The sequence below is a fragment of the Eschrichtius robustus genome, chromosome 9 (genome assembly GCF_028021215.1).
Source record: "Eschrichtius robustus isolate mEscRob2 chromosome 9, mEscRob2.pri, whole genome shotgun sequence".
Lineage (NCBI taxonomy): Eukaryota > Metazoa > Chordata > Mammalia > Artiodactyla > Eschrichtiidae > Eschrichtius > Eschrichtius robustus.
This window is the reverse complement of record NC_090832.1, coordinates 114,478,353-114,504,916: the sequence shown is the minus strand read 5'-3', so window position 1 is coordinate 114,504,916 and position 26,564 is coordinate 114,478,353. Positions and strand designations below refer to the sequence as shown.

Here is a 26,564-nt window from a genome sequence, read left to right as displayed (position 1 = left end):
TCATGACCCTCTAGATAATGAGGCAAAATGGACTCACTTGATAATTAGTGCAGCTAGAACAGCTATGGAAATTTATGTTAAATTTATTTTAGTGAAGAAGAGAATTTTCTTAGCATCAACATGTGAAACTCTAATAATTCAGCAATTTAAGTGAAAAATAAGACAAGGTAATTGCAGTTTAATTTACAAATATAACAATTTTTTTAAGTTTCCTGAATAAGTATGCTAACCTCTTGTGAGTGGATTCATTATTTAGAATCATCTTTACAGTATTAGAGAAGACAATGTGAAAATCATTTTATTGATGGATTGAAATATATTTCTTGTATATTTATTTATCATATTTCATGTGGTACTATATTTTTAAATATTTATTTAATTTATGTCTGCAGTGAAATACATATTAAAAGATCCTATATCATATGGTCGCTTATTTGTGGAATCTAAAAAATGATACAAATGAACTTATTTACAAAACAGAAACAGACTCACAGACATAGAAACCAGACTTACGGTTACCAAAGGCGAAAGGGGGGGAGGGATAAATTAGGAGCTTGGGATTAACAGATACACACTACTATACATAAAATGGGTAAACAACAAGGGCCTACTGTGTAACACAGGGAACTATATTCAATATCTTGTAATAAACTATAAGGGAAAAGAATCTGAGAAAGAACAGATTTATATATATATATATATATATGTATAGCTGAATCACTTTGCTGTACCCCTGAAACTAACACAACCTTGTAAATCAACTAGACTTCAATTTAAAAAGAAAGAGAGAAAAGATAAAACATATCGATAAGTAACCCTCCCCCCCAAAAAAGATACTATACCAAACATAAAATAGTGAAATTAAGAAGCCTTGGGTCTCTTAGAATAATGACTAATGTTCTGAAGCAAGTGTTTTCTGCAAAGGGCCAGACAGTAAATGTTTTAGAATCTCTGCCACAATTACCAGACACTGCTGTGTAGCACAAAAGCAGCCTTAGCCATTATGAAGACACATGAGCATTGCTGTGTTCCAGTAAAACCTGATTTACTAAATCATACAGCAGGAATTTTTGGCAGCCCTCCTGCAGGGCCACAGTTTGCTGACTGCCCCCCACCCGCCGAAATACCAGACTTGTTCCGTGTATTTTCCCTTCCTATCTGATACAACCTGGTAAAATAGCTACAAAGCTTAATCAAGGATCAGATCCACATACCTTTTCCCCAGGAATTCCAGGAGCACCCAATTCACCTTTAAGACCAACTGCACCCTGAAATATAGAAATGCTCATTAGGAGTTTTTTCAAAGGTGTATTAATTGCTAAGGGTGTCATAGATGAGTTGCTTTTTCTCGCACCAAAGTGCGTGCCCGTTAAGTTCTTTTTTCCTATTATTCACAAGTCATTAAACTACACTTTTGACAATTAATAAATTATCAGAAAGTTAATAATAAATATCAGAGTGCTAATCAAAACTCAAACTAGACATTCTCCACGCAGACATATCCAGTACAGCTTTCTCATTTCTTTTATATTTATCAAAGGGTAAGGAATGATTCTATTGCTGTTACTTCAACTAGTACCTGGTACTTTCAATTCAAATAAGTCATGAAATTTCACACTCCAAGGTACCCATATTTTTATATTTAGTGTGCCTGACCTTCCATTACATCCCCCAGGAAAACACTCCGAAGCTGGGTCAATCCTTTTGTCAGTTTCCTTGCTCATCCACGTAACTGGAAAAATCTGCTCAGTGAAGCTGATGGGCTACCCTGATGGGCTATCTGCCTTGATGGCTCTTTCACAAATTCAGTCTAATAAATTTATCCTTGAGACAGTGGACAATAATGTAAACTTTCTGAATGAATTTCTCTATCACTAATGCTTGGTAGAGATTAATAAACACATTAGAATTCTATGAGTATATAATACCATTATTACCCTGATATTACATGTTAATTTCAGATTGAAGGCATACAAATAAATGTCAACTTCAAGTTCCTATAGATTAGATGAGATTATATCAGATGGAGTAAAATTACAAAAACAAAAAAGGACCTGTCAATTAATCCAATATGCTCAATATTGGATTAGAAAGGATGAAGAAATATTCTTTATTTCTCATATTGACATAGACAAAAATTCAAAACCATAAATATTAACTCTTGCTTCTTTGAGGTTATTACTAAGGGAAAAATATTCCTTCTTTTAAAAAATTATGAACATATTTTGATTCAATTATTTTTTATTGGTGTGGTGTGTCTTCAGAACGGGCACATGAGTAATGTCAGATTGGAAACAAAATAAAGGGAAATTCACTAGTAATCTCTGGGTTAACACACTAGACCACTCAAAATGGAAACTTCCATACAGTGAGATTAGAGAGTAGGGGTAGTAGAAAAAAAACAATACCAAAGTTTTTGACTATAGAGTCAAGTAAGTTAACATTTCATCTTAAATTATTTTGATTTTCTCTAAAAGTATACCTACAAAGCAATCATTTCATAAAGCCTACACTTTTCGGGAAATTAACTTGATATGGAAGGTAATAATACAAAAATAAATTGGAAAATCATTCCCCAAATAGACCTCAGATCATACTCCTCCTTAGGTTCAGGAACATTGAAATTGAGCTGCTATTTTATAAAACTGAGGGAATTTCAACTCTGAAGTGGGTGAAGGTATTAGCAAGGGTATTAAAGAACTGAGAAAGTAATGTGGTTGCTAAGTAATTAGGCTGCTAACCACATTTGCTAAGAAAAGGGAATTAAAAGATTCAGAAAATTATAATAATAATTGAGTCTAAATGAAAGAAAAGTATTAATTATTATTTCAAATAATGTCATCCAGAGTTTAGTCTTGGACAGAGGGCATGGTTAGGATGGTCTGATTGGGTGGCCTGATACAGAATATTCCTCACAGCTATATGTTTATAAGCAGTGGTTGAATCTCAAACTATCTTTCTCCATGAGAGGGGGTCATAAGCTTTCTGAAGAAAAAAGAAGCAGTAAATCAGTGTGGATGAGAAAATAGGCAAATAAACACTAAGTCATGCCAAAACTTGTGGCTTTTCTCCAAATATTTCTGATTCACCACTAACTAGTGGGTAACATCAACCTAAAACTAATCAGGTCACTATGTAAAATTTTTTTTAAATGCTTTTGTTTGTAAAGGAAAAAGTGTAGTAGAACGTTAGTGAATAATACAACAGTTCTTAACGATTTAGCTTATCTAGCTCTTTCTTTGCAGACTGACTCTTCGCCCTGCTTGGCAAGGTCCACTGGGTAACTGGGGCATAGAATTCACAGGTTCTAGAAACAGCTGAGTTGATGATTTAGACTTTCCTTGTGGTAGAATGTTCATTCATTCAACGTATTTTTAGCTCCTATTATGTGCTGTTCTATGTATGGTGCTCACAGAACTCATACTCTAGTGGGGGAATAAATAGAGGTATAATGATAACATGTCAAGTGACAATACAAGTGCTAAGAAAAGAAAGAAGATAGAGGTGGAATGAAGATGTCAGAAGAGGCCTTTCTACTTTCAAGTGATTTATGAGAGAGAGCCTAAATGATGTGAAGGAAAGAGAAATGTGAATATCTAGAAGAACATTCCAGGTATATGTAGCCTGGTGCAAAGACCTTGGAACAGACATGAACAATGGGAGAGTGTAGGAGCCACACTATAGGGAGGGGTAGTGGGGTAGGGAGAGCTCTACACATTATGGGAAACCTTGTGGCCCGTGGTTAGAGCTTCAGTGTTACCGTGAGGGAAACAGGAAGCCATTGGTGGGTTTTGATCCAGGTGGCACAAGATTTACTTACAGATTTATTCAGAACAGTTGTCTAACTCATAGTGTACAGGCATAAATAAAGTAAAATTTGCTATTTATAAAGCTGCCACAGATGACAGTAAGGATTCTCAAAACGTAAGACCTTCAGAAATATTGTAATGAGCAATACATAATTTGGAAAGAGACTTGGGAACTGTATTCTCTAAACTTTTCTCATTTTATCTCATTGGGCCAAAAGTAAAATGAGAAAAATGAGAATGAGAAAAATTAAATTGCAAAAAGTAGCACACTATATCTAAAAACAGTCTTGTCAAATAAGATTGGGAACAAAAGACACAGATTTGAATGAAATACTTAAATCACTGAGTGATCTTTTGAAGAAATGACTATCATTAAATTATTAATATTTACTATAAGTGGCATATAACAACTCAAGGTTTTTATAACCTAAAACATTTAATCAATTGAAAATTCTAAGGAATTATTTCACAAAATGAAGATGTGTTTGGTTTTGTTCAAACCACATATGAAACTTAACTCAATCTAAAAGGATTACCTCTACCTCTCCTTCAACACGTGAACAATTACACTGTGGATAGAAAAGTAGAGGAAACATACATTTGCTAAGTATCTACTGTGTACCAGTTCCTGGTACTAAGTATTCCTTCTTCACAATAAGCTGTTGACTCAGTGTTATTAAGCATCATTTTCAAAGCAAGTAAGAGGTGGACAGGATTCAATCCCAAGTGATTCAGGCTCCAAGTGGTACTCCTTCTAATATACTGTCCTACAGCCCCTAAATATACTCTCTTGGTCTTACACACCAAAAGAAAAACCTTGAGAACAACATCTGGTTGCCTTAGTAACACTGCACTTCTGATCATTTCACAAAATCAACTATTCAATATGCCTTAGAGCAAACATGACTTTTGATCTTCAAACTATGCAGGCACTATTTTGTGCACCTGCTCTATTAATGAAACTTATATACAAGACTCAAACACAGATGGAAAGCCATCTTTATTTACTGCCCATTAAAGTTGCAGGATCACGTACTACAATAAGAACAGAAATGTACTCATCAACTCCTCATAAGGAAAAATACATCCATGTTTATTAAAAAAAGCTGATCACATTCATGGCCATGGTCATCTGAAGTCGTATTTGCACATCAAGGATTATGCTGGTTTAATTAAATGCTGGTGCATGTACTGAAACCATAAAGGAAGTATAGTGATTATTTGCCTTCTTTTGTAGATTATCAATTTATTTTATTCCAGCTGTCATTGCCTTGCCACTAAAATCTCTTGCCATTATGAATTTTGTGTAGTCTGGAAGTTAAAACAAATGTTATTATTTTTTAAATGTATCATAAATGGGAAATTATGTAATACATTATAACTCTAAGATACATTTTGCATATTTTATAGATTTGGCATACAATAAATTTGCTAATAATTATGCTCTTTTGTATTTCTGTGTTATCAGTTGTACCATGCCCTCTTTCATTTTTTATTGTTTATTTGAGTCCTCTCTTTTTTTCTTGGTGAGTCTAGCTAGCTATAGGCTTGTCAATTTGTTTCTCTCTTCAGAAAACCAGCTCTTAGTTTCATTGATCTTCTCCATTGTATTTTAAGTCTCTATTTCATTTATTTCTGCTCTAATTTTTATTTCCTTCCTTCTACTAACTTTGGACTTCATTTGTTCTTCTTTTGCTAGTTCATTAAGGTGTAAAGTTAGGTTGTTTATTCGAGCCTCTGCTTGTTTCTTGAGATGGGCACTTATCTCTATGAACTCCTCTCTTAGAACTGCTTTTGTTGCATCCCACAAATTTTGGTATGTTATATTTCCATTTTCACTTGTCTCAAGGTAATTTTTAATTTCTTTTTTGATTTCTTCTTTCACCCATTGGTTGCCCAGTAGCATGCTGTTTAATCTCTACATTTGTGAATTTTCCAGTTCCTTCGTGTAATTAATTTCTAGTTTCATACCACTGTGGTCAGAAAAATATGCTTGATATAATTTCAATCCTTTTAAATTCTTTAAGACTTGTTTCATGGCCTAAAATACGATCTGTTCTAGAAAATGTTCCGTATATATTTGAGAAGAATACATTCTATTGCTTTCAGAGGGAATGTTCTGTATATATCTCTTAAGTTCATCTGGTTCATCTGTCATTTAAGGCTAGTGTTTCCTTATTGATTTTCTGTCTGGATGATGTACCCATTGATGTAGCGGGGTATTAAAGTTTCCTACTATCATTGTATTACTGACTACCTTTCCCTTTAGGAGTGTTAATATTTGCTTTATATATTTAGGCACTTCTGGGTTAAGTGCATAAATATTTACAAACGTTACATCCTCTTGTTGGATTGACCCCTTTATCATTATATAAAACCCACCTTTGGCTCTTATTACATTCCTTGTTTAAAGTTTATTTTGTCTGATATAAGTATAGCTACTCAGCTTTCTTTTGATTTCCATTTGCATGGAATATCTTTTCCAATCCCTTCACTTTCAGTTAGTGTGTGCCCTTACATATAAAGTGAGTGTTTTATAGGTAGCATATAGACGGATCTTCTTTTCAAATTATATTATAAAGTTATAGTAATTAAAAGTGTGGTATTGGCATAAAAGCAGACACATAGATCAATGGAACAGAACAGAGAGCCCAAAAATAAACCCACACATATATGGTCAATTAATTTATGACAAGGGAGTCACAAATATAGAGTGGGGAAAGGATAGCCTCTTCAATAAATAGTGTTGGCTATTTACAATAGCCAAGACATGGAAGCAACCTAAATGTCCATCAACAGGTGAATGGATAAAGAAGATGTTGTACATATATAGAATGGAATAATACCCATAAAAAAAGAATGAAATGATGCCACTTGAAGCAACATGGATGGACCTAGAGATTATCATGCTAAATGAAGTAAGCCCTACAGAGAATGACAAATATCACATGATATTGCTTATACATGGAATCTAAAAAAGAGTGATACAAATGAACTTATATGCAAAACAGAAATAGACCCACAGACATAGAAAACAAACTTATGTTACCAAAGGGGAAAGGAGGGAGTGATAAATTAAGAGTTTGGGATTAATATATACACCCTACTATATATAAAACAGATAACCAACAAGGACCTACTGTATAGCATGTAGAACAATACTCAATATTTTGTAATAATCTATAAGGCAAAAGAATCTGAAAAAGAATATATATAGATAACTGAATCACTTTGAAACTAACCTGAAACTAACAAACACAACACTGTAAATCAACTATACTTCAACAAAAAATAGATAAAAATTTTAAAATAAATAAATAGTGCTGAGAAAACTGCAGAGCCACATGCAAAGAAGAATGAAACTTGACCACTATCTTATACCATACAAAAAAATTAATCCAAAATGGATTAAAGACTTGAACGTAAGATCTGAAACCATAGAACTCCTAGAAGAAAACATAGGCAGTAAGCCCCTCAACATACATCTTGGTGATAATTTTTTTGAATATGTCTCCAAAAGCAAAAGTAACAAAAGCAAAAATAAACAAGTGTGATCTCAAGGGCAAAAATAAATGCCCATCCCAACACCAAACATTTCTTCTCAAGCACTTGCTTAGGTGCCAGAAGTTCCCATGGAAGGTACAATGGTGGACTCTCCTTTGGGAGTCAAAAGACCAAGGATGGCTTGGCTGAAGCTTGCTGTGCAACTTTGAGGCATCAGTCATTTCACAAACTTCAGTCTCTTACCTTTTAAAATAAGGAGTCCATGAAGATTATATAAATAATTTAGAACCATGGACTTCCAAGTTAAGGCATGAAAAGAATTTAAATCTGTTCTACCTTGGAAAGATAGTAAGAACATAATCAACTCCTAATCTTAGCAGAAATTAATCTACCTAGTTAGCTAAGAAAAGACGCGACTCATAGAAAACAAACTTATGGTTACCAGAGGGAGATGGAGGGGGAGACAAATTAGGAGTTTGGGATTAACATATACACACTACTACATATAAAATAGATAGCCAACAAGGACCTACTGTATAGCACAGGGAACTATACTCAATGTCTTGTAATAATCTATAATTGAAAAGAATCTGAAAAAGAATATACTTATATATATAGATTCAGTTATATATATATATATATATATATATATATATATATAGCTGAATAACTTTGCTGTACTCCTGAAGCTAACACAACATTGTAAATTAACTATACTTCAATTTAAAAAATGGTTAATAAAAAGACATGACTCAGAGTGGGGAATAGAGAGTTCTGTTTTGAGAAGGACAGGGAGAAAGGAGAGGCAAGTCTCTAAGCATGGATCCTGGCTAGACTCAGATCCACACAGGTCCAGCTCACCCACCATCTCCTCCAGCAAACTCTCTCCCCAGTCTCCCCAAGACTGTTACCTCAGGGCCCCTGCAACCCTCCTATAGCCCCTAACTGGTGTGGCCTTGTAAGGTCTTCTATCTCCTTCCAGATGTAAAATCCCGGAACATAGCCTATTCCTTCTATCCGCTCTAACACCCAGCACTAGGCCTTACGCAGAGCAGGTGCTCAACAAAGGTGAGCTGTATGAATAAAGGCTGGGGAAGAATCTTCAGTGGAGACCTATCAGCAGACAGAGAAACAGGAGTTCGTCAGGTATCTGGAGAAGAAAATGCTAGAGAAGGCTAGAGCCCAACTAAAAAACAGACTTTCTTGCTTCACAATTTTGCTTGTGGTTTACAGACACATTTTAGGCCAGCCTTCCAGTAGGAATGCAAAAGCAGATTTACATGCCAATATAGTCTTCCTTATTTCAGTGACCAGCACTTAAATACAGCCCTCGATATCCTTTCACAGAAATGTGCATTTGTATGGGACACAGAAAAATGAGGTGGACACAACTGTGAAGTCACTTTTGGACAAATCCTCTTCTGTCCTGACAGCGTTCGCTGGTGTCTTACCTGCTCTCCTTTGTCCCCTTTCTGTCCAGGTGAGCCTGGAACTCCCAGTAATCCTGCTTCTCCCTGAGCAGAAATGAATTTTGTGTTATCAAATATTCTGTCACATTGAACTAAAAACACATAGTTTACAAATAAGAAGCTGACAGTAGTAAGACAAAGCTTTGCTTTCCTGGGAGCTGACACAGGTCCCTCCGCTGGGAGGCCTTTCTCCCCTCATGATAAGGCTCGCTACCCCCTATTCCAAACGCCCGCTGGCATCATCTCCTCCCCGAGACCGTCCACGGGCTGGAACACGTGCTCTCCTCCACGCCCGCTGCACCTCGCACATGGCTTTGGCACGGAGCTTCCTGTGCAGTGCTCTTCACTTGAGGACATGTAAGCTTCCTCTAAACTTCCACCTCTCCCTCCTCCCCACTACTCCAGCCAGGAAGGGAAGTGGCGCAGGGTGCTCTAAGCCGAAGCACACATCAAGTCATGTGCCAGGGACCTTCTGCTCCAGAAGCTGGGGCAAGTTTCCCTTCCCTTTGTACTGGTGTAGAGGAAAGCCGTCCAGAGATCACTCAGGCCTCTGAGTGCCATTAACATCCACAAAAGATGTTCGTGCAGCCCAATGGGCCCAGGCTTCCTGACCAGGAAGGGGCAAGCAAAACAAATTCTTTGGGCAATAGCAGAGCTCCCCTGTACTTCCTGTACAATTCACTGCAGAAAGGAGAGCTGGGTGGATATTTGGGATACTGGACAGACACGGTCTCCACACTATGTAGAGTATCTTTGGGTATGTGTTGAAGGGCAGGCACTGCGTTTCCTTCATCTGTGAATTCGCAGAATTGAAGCCTATTCCTGGCATGTGTTATGTCCTTGTGCTTAGCTGTGGTACAGGTGGTTCCTCTCTTTATTTTCTTCTACTTCCTACCCAGGAAAGAAGGTCAGATGGCCTCAGAACTATCCAGATCGAAATCCAGGAGATCCTATCCCCAGCCCCGTTCTCTTAACCCACCCAGCGACTGAGAGGCCCAGGCACCTGATTCAACCAGCACTAGAGGGCAAGACCAGGGCCACACCCGCAGGGCCTGGCTCCCTGTGTGGCGTGGCTTTTCCGTGGGCATAGGTGAAAGGCAGCATACCTTGTGTGGAATGCACTGGCACTGGTCTGTAAGTTCCTGCTTTGCTGGCAGAAATGCAGACATTCTACTGGCATGAGCGGGTACCAATGATGCTGCAGTACTGGCAAAGCCATGCTGCTCTGGGCACTAAAATCCAGAAAGAGGCTTTAGGATATGGGGTCAATTCCAAACATTGTGACATTCCCAGCACTGACTCTCACCAAACTAGACATGACTGGAGTTTCTTGCAAGAACTTCCTTCTAATAACCAAAGGTTGACACCAACCTGTGAAAGTCCATAATGACTTTGCCCTTTCACTAGCCCCCTACGTTTTTATTACTCTGACAACACACTAGAGATGCATTAAATTGTTGGTTTTGGTGAGAAATTCTAAAGCTATTATAGGTGACTTTATGACAAGTACAGTAATATCAAATGTTTACAAGAATTACAATTGTTACAATAAAATACTTTATACAAATAACATTGGTACATGTGCTTTGGGAACAAATTTTAAAATAAAAGAACGTAATTTGAACTTTTAAAACATCGTTTACTTCAAGAAGATGATTATAAAGGCATGTAAAAGTAGAAAATAAACCCTTTTTATGCTCTAAGGTAGTATGTATTTAATCAAAGTATGTATATCTTATTCCAGTCCATTGTTCTTTATTCAAAAGTCTCCACTGTAACAGACAAGTGATGACTTTTATAACTTATCCAGTGTGTTCAGAACATGTGGGGACAGCCACATGAAGTGAAATTTGGTTACAAAGCAATGAACTTTTTTTCTGTCAAAAAATAAATCCAGATGGCCGTCTGAAGAAGATAAATGCATCCTTTCCTCTCAACATCATTTACCAGAGTCCTTACCACGGTTTGTAACTCTGAATTTGCAGTTTCACGGATTTGCAATTTCATATCTCTGAATTTGCATTTTAGGGGGAAGTGTTCACACATTACTTTATATACTACAAATTATATATGCCTGGAAAAATACTGTCCGGATACAAAATTAAAATATTGTCTGTGGTTATTTATTGTGATGAGATCATGGTTGATATTTATTTTCTTCTATGAAGTTGGCTGTATTTTCCAAATTTTATATAGTAAACATACATAACTTTTCAAACAAAATAGTATTTTGAAAAAGTGTGTAGCATTCTAATGCTTGTGAGCACAGTAAACACGGTAAGAGAAATAGCTCCCCAAAAAACTGGGACTAGTTTCCTGTCTTTACCACTAGTTCCATCACATTTACTCTCTGCAGATTTAATGATTAGCTGTTTAGTTATCGTCATACGTTTCCAAGTCCACAAGTCTAAAAATTACATTAGAATGAAACACACAAGATTATCCCCAAAACGATCCACTTATCTCATATGATTTGATATGATTTTCCAGCCAGTTCCTGCCCCGTGCCCCATGGGTTCAGTTAGATAATCAGAACCTATTCCGAGCTCACAGTTTTGCTCTGGGTAACTGATTCACTACTTTAAGACTTTAAAAGTATGTCTCAGGCTTCACTATAAAACTGCCCACACTTTCCAAAAAGTGCCTACAGGGAACATAAGATGTTCAAGTAAGGACCCCCTGCTTCATAAAACCTCTGGTTTTGATATGACACATATTTAGTTAATTAGCCCTCAAAATTTTAATCATCTTTCTCATTTATTTTCAACAAATGTTGTTGATTTTCTCCTCTCTTCCTATTTATTCTTCATTCTCTCTGTCTAGGTCTGTAGTCATGAAATCTGACTGCTTCAGAAAGAGAAACCCCAATTAATAGCAGCAAAGAAGTATATTTATAGATTATCCTGAATAAATTTCACTTTTGAAATATGCTATAAAATATTATTAACAGAAAGGATGTCTGATTTGAAATTACAGGACAAAATTAGATTTTTAAGCAAGTACATTAAAATTTGTTGAGTTCAAGTATTTTTCAAAAAATATAGTTGATGCCAAAATTATAGCAGATGCACTTAAGTATCTTTTATATAACTATTTACCTTCCAAAATATATATTTCCATTAAATGTAATTATAGCACATATCCATTTCCTGCTAACGGTTAACAGAATGGTGATGTCCGCCCCCAAATACTTATCAGCAGGAAAATAAGCAGTCTTTTGTTATTTTTTTCCAAGGTTGGAGACGATTTCCTACCTTATTTTCTACTCTTTAAAACCAAATCTTTTTCAAACATGATTTAAAATTTTTTTTCATGATGTGTGGGGTCATGTCACCGCTTTTAATTATCAAGCCACTCCATTGAATCCATCACCTATTTCCTTAAACAGTTTTCTCATAATTCAAGTTGGAGTGACTACTGGTCAAGAGTATAATATTTAGGTACCTCAAAACATCATTTTGTAACTTTTCAATCAGGGAAAATTCATATTTTAAAAGCTCTCACATAAAAGAAGCATAATTAATTAAAGAAAAACTTCTGGAGAATTCACATCTTCACGATTTAAATGTGTGCCTCCAGGAAGTCTAGGTATTTCAAGTCTGTAGATTGGCATTCTAAATTACCTTTCCAGATATTTATAGAAAGATATTTGGCTGGCTTTCCTTGCAATGAGAGCCATAAACTGGGTTGGAGATATGGTTTATAAAACCAAGTTACGTTAGCAAAACATATAATTTTTACAGACTTAGCTATGCTTTGAGTCAGTTGATCACATTATTATTCTACTACCCAAAGTGAGTGATAGAAGTTAAAAATATTTTTGAACTACTAAACTATGAATAAATCTTACAATTTTCAATGGTAAGCTTAGAACTTCTGACCCAAAGAATAACATTTTCACCTTTTACTTTTCATATGTTCTTTCTGTAAGACTTTTCAGAATTAATCCCTTTCAAACACCAGTCGACAAGTCAAGAAACAATGTTTTGACATCTTTTACAAACAAAGCACTAATCATAAAAGAAGGGTACAAAAGTATAATTCCCTTCAATGAGTTTAAAAGGTAGCTGAATAAATTAAAAACAAATACAACTATATCTAATAATATAAGACACACACATGGCCATTGCAATAAGAGATACAGAAAGTACTGAATTTAGTGGGGTTTTTTTAATGGAAGGTTGGTACAAGAAAGTAATAGTTGTAGAGTTAGGTTGAGAATATTAAGAATGAGAGACTAAGAAACTGAATTTCTAATTTGTTGCAAACAGGAAGTAACCAAAGGCTTTGAGGGTGAGATGAACAGAGGACCGGGAATGTGCCTTATTCACGTCAGCCAGCCTTGTTCCTTAGCACAGTGTCTAGAAGATCAGTGTTATTGAATAACAGATGTTTAGTGAAAGAAGGTAAATGAACCTACAAAGCAGTGATGCAGAGACTTATTCTGGCTACGTGGGGACAGAGAAGGCGGATGACACAATAATGAGACGATCCGGGCACGAGGTAAAGGTGGACCACGGCGGTAACAGGAGAGGGGAAGATGCAGGTGAAAAATCTCTCACAAAGGAAAACTGGCCAGGAAGGGTGACGGCTAGGAGAGGGAAGTGAGTGAGAATAACGTACGATCACAGACCTAAAACCCCTGTAACTGGAAAATGCTGATGCTACCGTCAGAGCATGGTTTAGCAAGAAAGGCATAAATTCTCTTTTACTCATGTGGAGTCCAAAGTGAGGCCATATCTTTCCTGAAGTTCAAGATGAAGCACTGGGATTAAAATTGCGACAACAGATGATGGGACAGCCCCATGAGGGGTCTCTTGCTTGGAACTGTTTGCTCGCCTGGCTTCAAGAGAAGACGTTCAGTGCTGCCCTACACGTGACTCTACAGCCCAGGCAACTGGCCTTCTACAGTCTTCACACACCAAAAACTGAGCTTACCTTAGGGTCTGATATCTCACAACACGTTTCTTGAGCTACGATGCTCGAGTTACAGTAGATTTGAAGTTGGTGAATTTCAACCTATTAAAAAATTAGTAATAAGATATATCATTAGTTTTTTTCTTTTTGAAAATCACATTTAGGCATTTGAGAACAATGGTAATTTAACTGGAAAGAAAAATAGAAGCTAATAGTTATACAAATAAATCACCGGCAGATATTTTGGTTTTTACTTAATTTAGGATTCATGATTTTATGGACCATTTGAGAAACAGAAATGGATTTGGCTGTTGAGATAGATCTATATGTAAAGGAAATCAAGTAATAGAGCAATTGCAGATCTTTGCTCCTTGTTTCAAACCATTAAAAAGAAGTATTTAATTAAAGAGAGGTAATGCACTACGATAAGAAGAAAAAAAAAGGTATTTAGTTTTTATCTATTTTTCATGGATACTGTCTAATACCTATGGATTTTATGTTACATGGCACACTCCTGAGCAAGACTCACAGTATTTTTACAAAAATAATTGATTCTTCTATTTGCTCAGCAAATTCACATTTGTTGGCATTTGGACATGAAATTAAAAGTAGTTTCAGGAAAGTACAATCATGTCTTCAAGTGCAAGATCAAACAACCACATCAGAGAAAGTAAATGGTACAGACTATTGACAATATTTCAATATGACAGATGCACAGAGAGGCTGCTTCAAATTAGTTTGTGGTTGTAAATTTAATAATTTAATTAATAATCAATCTTATGATGATTTGACATATAACATAGGTCAGGAACAACCTCTTTCCTCCCCCTCCTTCTCCTCCCCACCTTTCTCTCTCTTTCTCTCTCTCTCCTCTTTCCCCATCTTTCTCTGTCTCCTAATGTAACAGAGGTAGATTATGTATTTCTTTGAGGTCAGTAAGTACTTTCTATAGTAAGACCCAACTATAATAATATAATAATCCTATGATAATAGAAAGCAGATATCTGAGGTTAGCTCTGAATCGCTAACCCAACACCAAAAAAGCAAGAAAGGAGGGGAAAAGCTGTAACTATTACTCTACACTGAGATGAACAAAATCAATTCAGCTCATAGAAAGCATTAAGAATTCCAGACATCTTTTGGATTCATGAGCAGCCTAAGATTTGCGGCCAATGCAAAATTCTGAGATGAAATGAAACTTAATGATTTCTCTTCTAAAACTTTTTGCAAGGTTACTGAAGTAAACTTTTATTTATAAAGTTTAAATACACTGTCTTATATAGTCTAATGAAATACCAGGCAGTAACATACCCATTATGTAGCATGAAGAATGTAGAGACTCCAATTAATTAATATTCTCCTTAACTAAAACTAATTTATCATCAACACTGTTATCTAAATAGTCAATAAATACTGAAATTCTATTATGTATCATCCACTGTGCTAGGGCCTTCATATGAATTATTTTACTTAACTGAAGATAGATGATCAATTTTTCATGGATTAGAAACTAATAAAGTACCCATGACACTGAAACTACAGTCAGCCTAGTTTAATTATGCTTTTTTAATTCATTAGTTGCTTTAGAATCCTTCACTGACATAGTGCTTTAGAATGAGAATGCACTGACCCTGTCACACAGAATTTTTTTGTTAAAAAAATAAAATCCTTTTATCAGTTTTGTCACCTATTTCTCTGCACGAAAGCACACGGGTAGTATATGTAAAATAAAACCTAATCATTAGAAGTTTTTTTTGATAACTTACGTTCTGAATAAACAAAACATTTGCACATTACAACACATCTTATAAATCACAGAGCTTGTATGGAGATGATAAAAAAATTAGTTCACTTAGAGTTTTAGTAGGACCAAGAATCTTTAAAAACTAAAAAATGTATTTTATTTGTTTGTTTAACTTAAACAGTGACTCTCTCCTCTAAAAGCTCCATCATCGTGACATGGCTTTAATATTATTTCTTAAGTGAACTAAGATTCCACATTAAACTATGAAAGTCTTGTAAGACTATAATTTTCCCATTGTGGCTTTTCATCAGGACACACAGTGATATTCTTCAGCCTCAGGTTGTTCCCTTGAGTAAAAAGTTAATTAGACACAGGACACAACACTCAACCTTCAGAGGGGAGCTTGGAGCCAGGACCCCACTCTTGGAATAACTTGCTCCTCTCTCATTGTCATCTCTCCCTCAAAGGTTATGAATTTATATCCCAATCCTAATGTTCTCTGGTTCTTGCCATTCCCCACTTTGCCCTTGCTAGTCCTGCAGGAGATCAGATTCCCGTCAACACCAGCGCTCCAGCAAGGGCTACCGCCACCCCTACTACTGTTACTAGAACTCCCTGAAGATCACTTCCCGTCTACCTACACTCCACCCACTGCTGGAAGTCACACCTCTGAGGTTTAGCTGCTGGACTCCACTTCCTCCCTGACCCTGAAGAGACCTTTCTGAAAGGTCTGTCTAGGACTGTTGTCATTACAATTAACACTGTGATTATTATTGGCAGTCACCATTGCCTGACACAGACTTGATCCATCGTTCTGACACAGACTGAGCCTTTAAGATCTTTGAGAGAAGAGCAGATTTTGCTGTTGTTGTTTTCCACTCTTTTATGCCAGGGTTGAACGGCATGTCTGGCCCTAAATAAATAAATGAATACACAGAAAACTGACCACATACTATGCACTATGGCACATACGCTATGCAATTATAACGAGGGAGTCTACCAATATTATTTTATAATTTAGGATACCGAGACTCAGATAAATTAAGACTGAGCAAGATAAATGAGCAGATCATGAGAGTTAAGTGGATGAGCTAGGATTTACAATCACATCTGTCTGATCCCCAAGCAAGCTCACTCTCCCTGATGCCATGATGTCTTATGTCCAGAATTGGCTTCTCCTGCTCTGGGGTATTTTGATAATCATCACTGAACCCTAGTTATGACATTCTCACTGATTTGTTCATTGTGTCTGAGAGAAGACAGTTTAAAAATAATATTTTATTGGATATATATATATATATATATATATATATATATATATATATATACACACATATATAATATCTATCTAGATATATCCATCTGTCATCTTTCTCTGATGCCTTCCACAGGGGCCTTTAGAAATAATATGCTGGCCAAACATGTATGTGCACAGAACTGTACTTTTGAAACAAAAGTGAACTGTTAAGGGCTTTGCGTTAACAATTCCTATTGGTGACCTGCATTCAGATTATTTTTATGGGTTTTCCCATCATTCCACCCATAAGAAAATGTGAACTCATCAAATTTAGATATATCCCCCTTTTTAAAGATTATAGGCCTTTGGGAAATTAATAATAAATCTGTATCATGTGAGCATCAAATATAGTTTTTAAGGAAACTTTTCATCTGAAAAGGTTTTACTAGACAGTTGTTCTCATCCAAATGACCTACTGTTGTGTTTCAGTCCAACAGAACTCTAAAAAAACATTATAAGCTAATGAAAAATAGTCTGCAATACAAACACTTATGATTCTGAGGATGAATAAATAACCTATTATTCTCGAATGAAAACACCAGATAATCTGGAACCATTTAACTTAAATTTCATCTTTTTCCAGTACTTTCTATTCAAGACATAGGAACTTAGACCAAGCTTACTTTTGTATAATATTTTCAATTTTTACTAACATTTAATTTTAATAACCTTATTTTTTAAGGCATAACCTAGTTCCTTTAAATTCACAGGCTAGGGAAAAATGGGTGAAAATAGATAGAAAATAATATATGTAAAAATATAGTTGGAAATACATAGCTATGCTTCACACATCTGATAGCAAATTAATTTAAACAGTGTTGAGAAGGGAATATCTTATACAGTTATTAAAGGAAAAAGGTTTTAATAAGATATTTTATTTTAATTTATAAATGTTACTAGTTCACAACTCACGTCCACAGGCTTGCCATCTGAAGCTCGGGCTGCAATAACAGTCCTTCCGTGGAAGTCCACAGCGCCCTTTCCATCAATATGCAGGCTTGCAACTAAGTTACAGTCTGTATAGACCGAGATGGCCCGGGATTGTACACTGAAGCCAAGTTTATGCCACTGACGATCAAACAAAGGACGGAGTTCTCGATTTTTAAAAATGTAGTTCAATACATCTCCCTCCACAGCTCGGAACATAAATTCCACCATCTTCTTTCCACCATCAACTACTATAGAAACCTGCAAAAATGCAAATGATCTTTAAATGTTTGAAATTCAGTTTTAAAAATTATTAAAACACACAAATCAAACCTCAAGGTGCTACCATATGACCCAGCAATCCCACTACTGGGCATATACCCTGAGAAAAGCATAATTCAAAAAGATACATGCACCACAATGTTCACTGCAGTTCTATTTACAACAGCCAGGACACGGAAGCAACCTAAGTGCCCATCAACAGATGAATAGATAAAGAAGATGTGGCACATACATACAATGGAATATTACTCAGCCATAAAAAGGAACAAAATTGGGTCATTTGTAGTGATGTGGATGAACCTAAAGTCTGTCATACAGAGTGAAGTAAGTCAGAAAGAGAAAAACAAATATTGAATATTAACGCATATATATGGAATCTAGAAAAATGGTACAGATGAACCTATTTGCAGGGCTGGAAAAGAGATGCAGACGTAGAGAACGAACTTGTGGACACAGAGGGGAAGTGGAGGGTGGGACGAATTGAGAGACTAGCATGGACATATATACACTACCAAATGTAAAATAGGTAGCTAGTGGGAAGCAGCCGCATAGCACAGGGAGATCAGCTCGTGCTTTGTGACCACCTAGAGGGGTGGGATAGGGAGGGTGGGAGGGAGGCTCAAGAGGGAGGAGATATGGGGATATATGTACACATATAGCTGATTCAATTTGTTGTACAGCAGAAACTAACACAACACTGTAAAGCAATTATACTCCAATAAAAAAATAAAATAATTGAAAAAAACCTCAAGCTGCATGTCAGTAGAACTGAGGCACTCAGTAAAATGTTTTAGATGATACTTGCGTCTGTCGGATTTGTTAACATATAAGAACAGCAAACATCCAGCTACAAAAATGGTTTAAATATAGGATATCTGGTGAATGTAATATGCTCCTTTCTTGAGAGGACATCTAGGAGTGTGTGTGTGTGTATCTAAGTATATATATAATTCTGTATGAGTGATTCAAGAATTAAATGTTACTAATTTAAAAACAATAAGAAATGATCACTTCTCTTAGCATGGAAACTGAAATCAACTTCTTTAACCTTTGATGATTTGCATGGTGCAAAGAAAATACATTTTCATAGAGGACATATTCTTTCTGTTCAAGTCATATTTCCATCTTAATATTGTGACTATATAATAACATATTAAAAGACCAGTGAAATGAAAAACATTTCAATGGATATGTACAGAAATAAACACAGATGGATGGTGCCCATAAGTAATTGTGATGTTTACCTCCCCTTCCTGGAGCACCTGTGTCCCCTCCTTTCTGCCCAAATGCCACATCTCCCACAAGTATTCCTAGACCCCTGCTCTTCTCGTGTCCCATCTGGGGAAGCCGTCCTTTCCATGCTCGCACAGTCCCCACCCAACTCCAAGCTGTCCTCAGCCACCACACTTGTCACCCTGTGGTCATGCTCCAATAGGCTGTTCCCATACATGGCATCCCCAGACCTACGTGCTCCCTGAGAAAAGGAATCACGCTTTGCCAGTTTCTTATCTTTGTCACTAACTAGCATCTAGCATGTGTTCAATTATTTTTATTGATGGAATCAATATTTATATTGCATCTCTTAATTCACTAAGGATTTTCAGAGGAAACAATGAACAGCTTTAAGATAATGTATAATATCAGAAATAACAGGAAATGAAGAAGTCGTTAGTGAGGTGGTCTCGGGGTCGATGAAGCAGTTGTAACGGAAGGGTAGTTAGAGTGTCTTCAGACAACAATAGGAACCTAGTAGAAAAAAACAAACAGAAAAACAAAACAAAAACAGAAAACAAACTAATCTTGCCTCACCCACCAGGCTCTCCCATTACAAATCTCAGCAAGATCCTTCTAACTCTGAGAATACTTGCATTTCCCTGTGGATGATTCCTCTAAAAGACAGAATATCCGTGCATGAGGTCTGTTCCCAAATTTATGCCCACAGTTCCAAGATTCACCTGGCCTAATCCCACCAGAGGACACAGATCAGTACATCTCTCTGGTTCCTTACCTGTGGCATATTCTGCTGGTTTAAAACCTGCCACAGAAACCACCGTTCCTTTTTGGTGCTTCTTCGTACCCGAAACACGGCTGCTACGGCGAACTCCTCAGGAAGGCCTTTGGGAAACACCTTACTGTGGGAGAAAAACAAAGAACCATTGTGGGAAAACTGAAGGCAAGGACAGAAAATCTCGGTATGAAGGTCTCTGCAACACATCTTAGTCACATTTTCTCAATGAGTTTAGAATTCATTATGCATGTTTATAGCATTCTACCAAATGCATACATGGACGCATCCACGCCTATTTTTACCTATGGAATTTGTATCCTTGTTCTTTCCCTTTTAAAAAATTTCCCGGGAAGCTGTTGTTAAAGCTTGAGGTGTGTAAAAGCGAGTGACTACACTATAGTACTATGGGGCAATATTCATTTACTGAACAAGATGTTCCAACAGAATCTCAGAATTCACTGCAGTCTGGCAAACAGTAGACATTTATAGAGGAAATAAATAGTACCCCTAGGCTTTATCGGTAGAGAGAAGTACAGAGCATTTCAAAGAACACTGCTGGCAATTAAATGTATACTTCCAAAGAACTTTTGTCATATTAAACCCTTGCAAAATGAACTCCTAATTCTGATTTCCTAGTAGGTATCAATTTAGGACTGAAACTAAATATAATAAAGACATTTTAGCTTATTTTTTATTCTTACAGAAAATAAGTAAATTATTTCTAGGTAGCAGAGAGAAGCCTAAAGACAGTCCAAATATGCTTCTGCCTCAACCTTGTTTCAAAATACTGGTCTCACTGGATCCATGAAGAAACTTGGGGAAAAAAATTCACCATGAACATAAATCATATTTAGACTTTCATTGGAAAACATGGAGAGATACATTCCTCCAAGTTGACTTTTAAAGTTATCTGCATTGTATGTAAAAACTCTGCAAGGCAGGAATCTTGCTTTTCTTTCAAGAAATCATGAGGAGTAGTAGGTAAGAACTCTCTTAAGGACTAACATAGCCAGAAGTTGTTTATATAAATAAAACATCATACACTGAGATGGTAACTACTCACTGGGAATATCACACCAAGGTCCACTGAAACTGACAACCAAACTCATGGAGAATTCTGAAACTTTTGTTTTACACTTTGTGTTAGAGAAAAAGTCACAAGTGGTAGGGAAATCAGGAACAAATATGAAAAAAAAAAAAGCTATGCTGGCCTAAAGTTCTTAAACTCACACACGTGCGCATGCACGCACACACACACACACTTACATATATAGTGTATGAATGTAGGTATATGTACATAAGCATACCTCAGGGATATTGCAGGTTTGGGGCCAGCTCACTGGAATAAAGTGAATATCACAATAAAGTGAGTCACACGAATTTTCTGGTTTTCCAGTGTGTGTAAAAGTTGTGTTTACACTATGCTGTACTCTATTCCATGTGCAACAGCATTATATCGAAAAACGTACATACTTTAATTTTTAAAATGCTTTACTGCTAAAAAGAAATATTCTAACCATCATCTGACAACCCAGGGTTGCCACAAACCTTCAATTTGTAAAAAATCCAGTATCTATGAAGTGCAATAAAGTGAAACACAATAAAAGGAGGTCTGCCTCTAAATATATATAAACTCTAGTTTTACCTTTTTCACTAACCTGCTTACCCCCAGTCCGGAGGCTTTCTGGCTCTCAGCTCTTGTCTGGCTGGCTGAAGAAAGAGGAGGCAACCCGGGGCCTCATTTTCATCACACACACACACCCCTCTCCAGCCTCCACAGAGGCTGGCTGGTGCCTCCCCGGGATGAGCCTCTCCCGTGCCCGGGGAGGTACCCCAGCCCACGTGCCAGCAGCACCCCGCCCTGCGGTTCTGAGGTTCTAACTTCCTCCTCTCTGCTGCCTGTGACCCCACTGCTTCCCGTCTTCTAAGAATGTATTATGTCTGTCTCTGTGGCTTCATCTCCCACTCTACAGTCATTTCTGCACTTTAGAGGATAAAACTCCAATTCCATCTCCCATCTCTCCCTCACCGACGCCCCTCTTATCTCGGTTTACAAATGTATGCATATCTTCACCCTCTCCCCTGCTGTAAAACAGACAAAACTCCCTCCATCCTCGCTACAGCATTATATTACCCTTCCAGGTATCCACCAAGTTTCTTAAATGAAGACTCAGAATGTCACACTGTCACAGCCCTCCGCCCTGAGCCGTCCTGCATTCTAAAAACAGTCCCGTGGGCTCTCGCGAGGATGCTCGCGGTGCGCCCCTGTTCCCGAGGCGGGCCGTCACGTGAGCGGTCTCACCCAATCGGCGAGCGGGCCTGGGGCGGGGGGTGGGGGAGACGCGGTTCCCGCCAGAAAGGAGCGCGCTGCTTCGGGCCGGAGGGGGAACCGTAGCGGCCGCCTGAGGGGAGCTCGAGACGCCACAGGGCAATGTTGGAGGAGCCCGGGCAGCGGCCACAGCCACGATGGCAAAAACAGCCTAGCTTACCCAGTCAAGAAGTTAATACAAGAACCGGATGGGCTTATCTCCAAATGGGATTTCCACCCATAATGAATAACTGCGGGATTTGTACTGGGGATGGCGAGCGGATCAGAAAATGTGCTCTTCGGAATTCAGGCAATATCCCTGCTGTGGAAGCTTGTCAGTTTTTTTGGCTTTTGCTTTTAATTAGGATGTTGGAAAATAATGAAATAAAAGATAACCCCTTTTTAAACTTAAGGAATTCCCCCCTCCCCCTCCGCCAAGCACTGCAAGGTAGATCATTTCTGGAGCATCTGGAATGTTGAAGTACCGACGGTCACTCTTCACCCTCGCCCTAAAAAGAAGGCCTCCCCCTCTTTCGGTTTCCGCCCTTCACGCGGCTGAATCTCGTCCCGAGGAAGAAAACCCACGACACTAGGGGCTCTCAGAGCGCGCCTGCGCGGAGACAAGTCCCCGAGTTCGGAACCCCTTTGGACCACTTGGAGGAAAATTGTCATATGGGTTCCGACCTAGATTTTAGGCCGAAACTTGGTGACGGGAAGGGCCCCGTGGGTACTTAAAGAAGGAGGCGAGTGGAAACCGCTATGGGCCAGGCCGTGGTCATCATCGCCTGGACGGAGGGCTCGAGTGACCCACCAGGCGGCACGGTGGCTACAGTGAACTGAATTCTGCAGGAGGATGTTACCGGGTCACAGAAGAGGCCGGAGGAGACGGGGCAGCTGGAGGCCGGTCCGAAGGCTGAGCTGGTGAGTCCTGGGGAGGCCCTTTCGGATGCTCTGCGCCGAACGAGGAGGGGGCGCTGTGCCCGGGCCGCAGACAGGCGTGGACGTGCGGGGGCTGCCCGGGCTGACGGGGGCGGAGACAGTGCTCGCGGGGGACAGGCCTCAGCGGGGCCAGCATCCTGTCCAAGGGACGGTGCCCGCGGTCGCCCTGCAGGATCTCCTGGGGCCAAACCCAGGCCCGTCTCCTCCCGCCACGCCTTCGGGGCAGGCCGGGCCATCCGCGAGTGGAACACAGGGTCCAGTCCCAGAGGACTGTGTCCCGGGCCACTGTCCCCAGTGTCCAGCCCCAGAGGGCTGTGTCCCGGGCCACTCGTCCCCAGAGTCCAGCCCCAGAGGGCTGTGTCCCGGGCCACTGTCCCCGGAGCCCAGCCCCAGAGGGCTGTGTCCCGGGCCACTGTCCCCGGTGTCCAGCCCCAGAAGACTGTGTCCCAGGCCACTGTCCCCGGAGCCCAGCCCCAGAGGGCTGTGTCCCGGGCCACTCGTCTCCGGAGTCCAGCCCCAGAGGGCTGTGTCCCGGGCCACTGTCCCCGGTGTCCAGCCCCAGAGGACTGTGTCCTGAGCCACTGTCTCCGAGCTCCTCCTCCCCCACCCGTGCTCCCACATGGCCCCTCCCGCCTCCATGCCATCCCAGGGGGCAGATCTCCCCAGAACCAGTGCTGCTGGAATCCAGAGGCCTCTGGGTCCGGCCCTTCACTCCTCACCCAGGGACACCATCACCCAGATGGCTAATGGCGAGTAAGTTGGGCTGCGGGCCAGGTCCTGTGACTTCCGATGCAGAATTCTTTCCAACATGGAAAGCCGTTGGGGTATTCAGTCCCGCGTACCCTGTGATTTGCCGGTGGTTCCGTGAAGTTCCAGTGTGTCACTGCCGCCCTGGTAGCCTTGTTCACGCCTACTTACCAGTGCTGGTCACCTTAGCCACGTAGTGACTATTGGGTGTCAGTGGGCGGCTGGAACCCTTGGGTCAGCTCCCTGCCCACCTCCTGTTCCAACAGACACTCCAGGGACGTCGCTGGTAAGCAGTCACTAAGGTTGGTGAAGAGACCCCCAGACAGTGGGAAGAATAAAAGGGGGCACTCTGTAGGGTCAGCTCTGGTCAGCATGGCCGCCAGACTTAAAAACCTCACCCAGAGTGAAGAGGACAGGAGAGACCTGGCACCATGTTTAAGAACCCAGAAGGGTGACTTTGGAAATGTCTGTTTTTGTTATTGGCTTCTCATCAGCACAATGACAGATGTCTCTGTGCTCATCTGTTATTAAGGTCCTGTGGGTAAAACTGATAAAAGCAGTCAAAATAAAATAAAGTAAAATGAAATGAAATAATATAAAAGGTAAAGTAAAATAAAATAAAAGTATTCCCAATCACCTAATCCCCTGGCCTCTTCTAAATCCTCACTCCCCTTGGTCCTTCTGAAGTTTTTAACACTGAAGACATCCTGTCTTCATTGATATAAACCAAGAGTCACAACCACATGGCTCTAGGGCCCAGCCAGGAAACTGGAATGTAAGCTTCCTAAGGTTCTTTGTCTATCCTGTTCACCAGCATCTAGAGCAGTGCCTGCACAAGGTAGGCACTCAATAAATATTATTAAAGGAATCAATTAATGCCCTGAATTCAGTTGCAAAAAATCTGTAAACCAAAAGAAAAATAACATATGGCCCCCTCTAAGTCTAGCTTTAGTTTTTCTGTCTTGGATAGAAATGTGCATGTAAGAAATTTTCACTTTCCTCTTAAGAATTCTGTAGTAAAAACAAATAGAGCAAGTGAGTTAATAACAGCACTGTTACCCATTCTCACGTAGAGGACACACACGTAGACTAAGGGAAATGCAGAGTCCAGCCCATCTACAGGGGCAGCTGCTAATTAGCTCCAGCCAACTCTTCCCATATGGGGAAGCGGGTCCAGGGTTGCCAGTTCATCCCATTTTTCAAGACAAGCCAAATACCCAGATTTTTATCTGAGAAGTTTAGAGTTTTAATTTTGGCAACTGTTTCAGATTTTTCATAAACACTGTCCAGACCAACGTTGTGCAAAACCAAACAAATCAGTGACTGCTAGTTAGCAAAGCTGGATCTACACAAATGTTTGCTGAATCCCCACAGAGGCTTACAAAGATGGAAAAAGGAAGATTCCTGCCTTAATCAGTTCTTAAAATCAGTTAGGAGAGGAAAATTAGAACTCTAGATTATGAACGGAAAACCTAGTATTAGGAATGGGACTGCTTTTAAAATCCTATAACAGCAGGAAAGTTTCAGTCCTTTTAAATTTATTGAGACTTGCTTTATGACATAACATATGGCCTACCCTGGAGAATGTTCCACATGCAGTTGAGAAGAATGTGTATTCTGCTGTTGTTAGGTGGAGTGTTCTACAGTCTGTTAGGTCTAAATAGCTTGTGGATTTGTGCAAGTATTCTATTCCCTTACTGGTCTTCTGTCTAATGTTCTATCTATTTTGAAAATGGGTTATTGAAGTCTCCAACTATTACTGTTGAATTGTCTACTTCTCCCTTCAATTCTGTGAGTTTTTGCTTCATGAATTTGGGGGCTTTGTTTTGGGGTACATATTTGTGATTGCTCTATTGTCTTGATGTATTGACACTCTTTTTAAATTTTTTTAATTCAAGTATAGTTGATGTACAATATTACATGTTACAGGTCTACAATATAGTGATTCACAATTTTTAAAGGTTATACTTCTTTTATAGTTATTATAAAGTATTGGTTATATTCCCCATGTTGTGCTTAGCCTTGTAACATTTTTTTCCATTGCCATCTTTATTTTTAAAATTTTTTTGAAGTATACTTCATTTACAATGTGCTAATTTCTTCAGTACAGCAAAGTTATTCAGTTATACATATATGTGTGTGTGTGTATATATATATATATATATATATATATATATATATATATATATATATATATATATTCTTTTTCATAGTCTTTTCCATTATGGTTTGTCACAGGATATTGAATGTAGTTCCCTGTGCTATACAATAGGACCTTGTTGTTTATCCATCCTATATATAATAGTTTGCATCTGCTAATCCCAAACTCCCGATCCTTCCCTCCCCTACCACCTATTCCCCTTGGCAACCACAAATCTGTTCTCTATATCTGTGAGTCTATTTATATTTCATAGATATATCGATTTGTGTCATATTTTAGATTCCACATATAAGTGATATCATATGGTATTTGTCTTTCTCTTTCTGATTTCAATTAGTATGATAATCTCTAGGTCCATCCATGTTTCTGCAAATGGCATTATTTCATTCTGTTTGATGGCTCAGTAATATTCCATTGTACATATATATACCACATCTTCTTTATCCATTCAT

At 38.7% G+C, this 26,564-nt stretch overlaps 1 protein-coding gene across 1 annotated transcript in view; it reads right to left on the bottom strand.

Moving 5' to 3' along the window:
* The window catches only part of COL19A1 (collagen type XIX alpha 1 chain), a 361,076-nt gene that overhangs the window by 292,842 nt on the left and 41,670 nt on the right, over window positions 1-26,564 (bottom strand). Inside the window, exons 4-8 of the mRNA XM_068550858.1 lie at window positions 19,958-20,081; window positions 17,653-17,928; window positions 13,721-13,801; window positions 9,889-10,014; window positions 8,765-8,827 (exon numbers count right to left, since the gene is read on the bottom strand). Coding sequence (XP_068406959.1) covers window positions 8,765-8,827; window positions 9,889-10,014; window positions 13,721-13,801; window positions 17,653-17,928; window positions 19,958-20,081 — 670 coding nt within the window. The remainder of the gene's footprint in view (window positions 1-8,764; window positions 8,828-9,888; window positions 10,015-13,720; window positions 13,802-17,652; window positions 17,929-19,957; window positions 20,082-26,564) is intronic.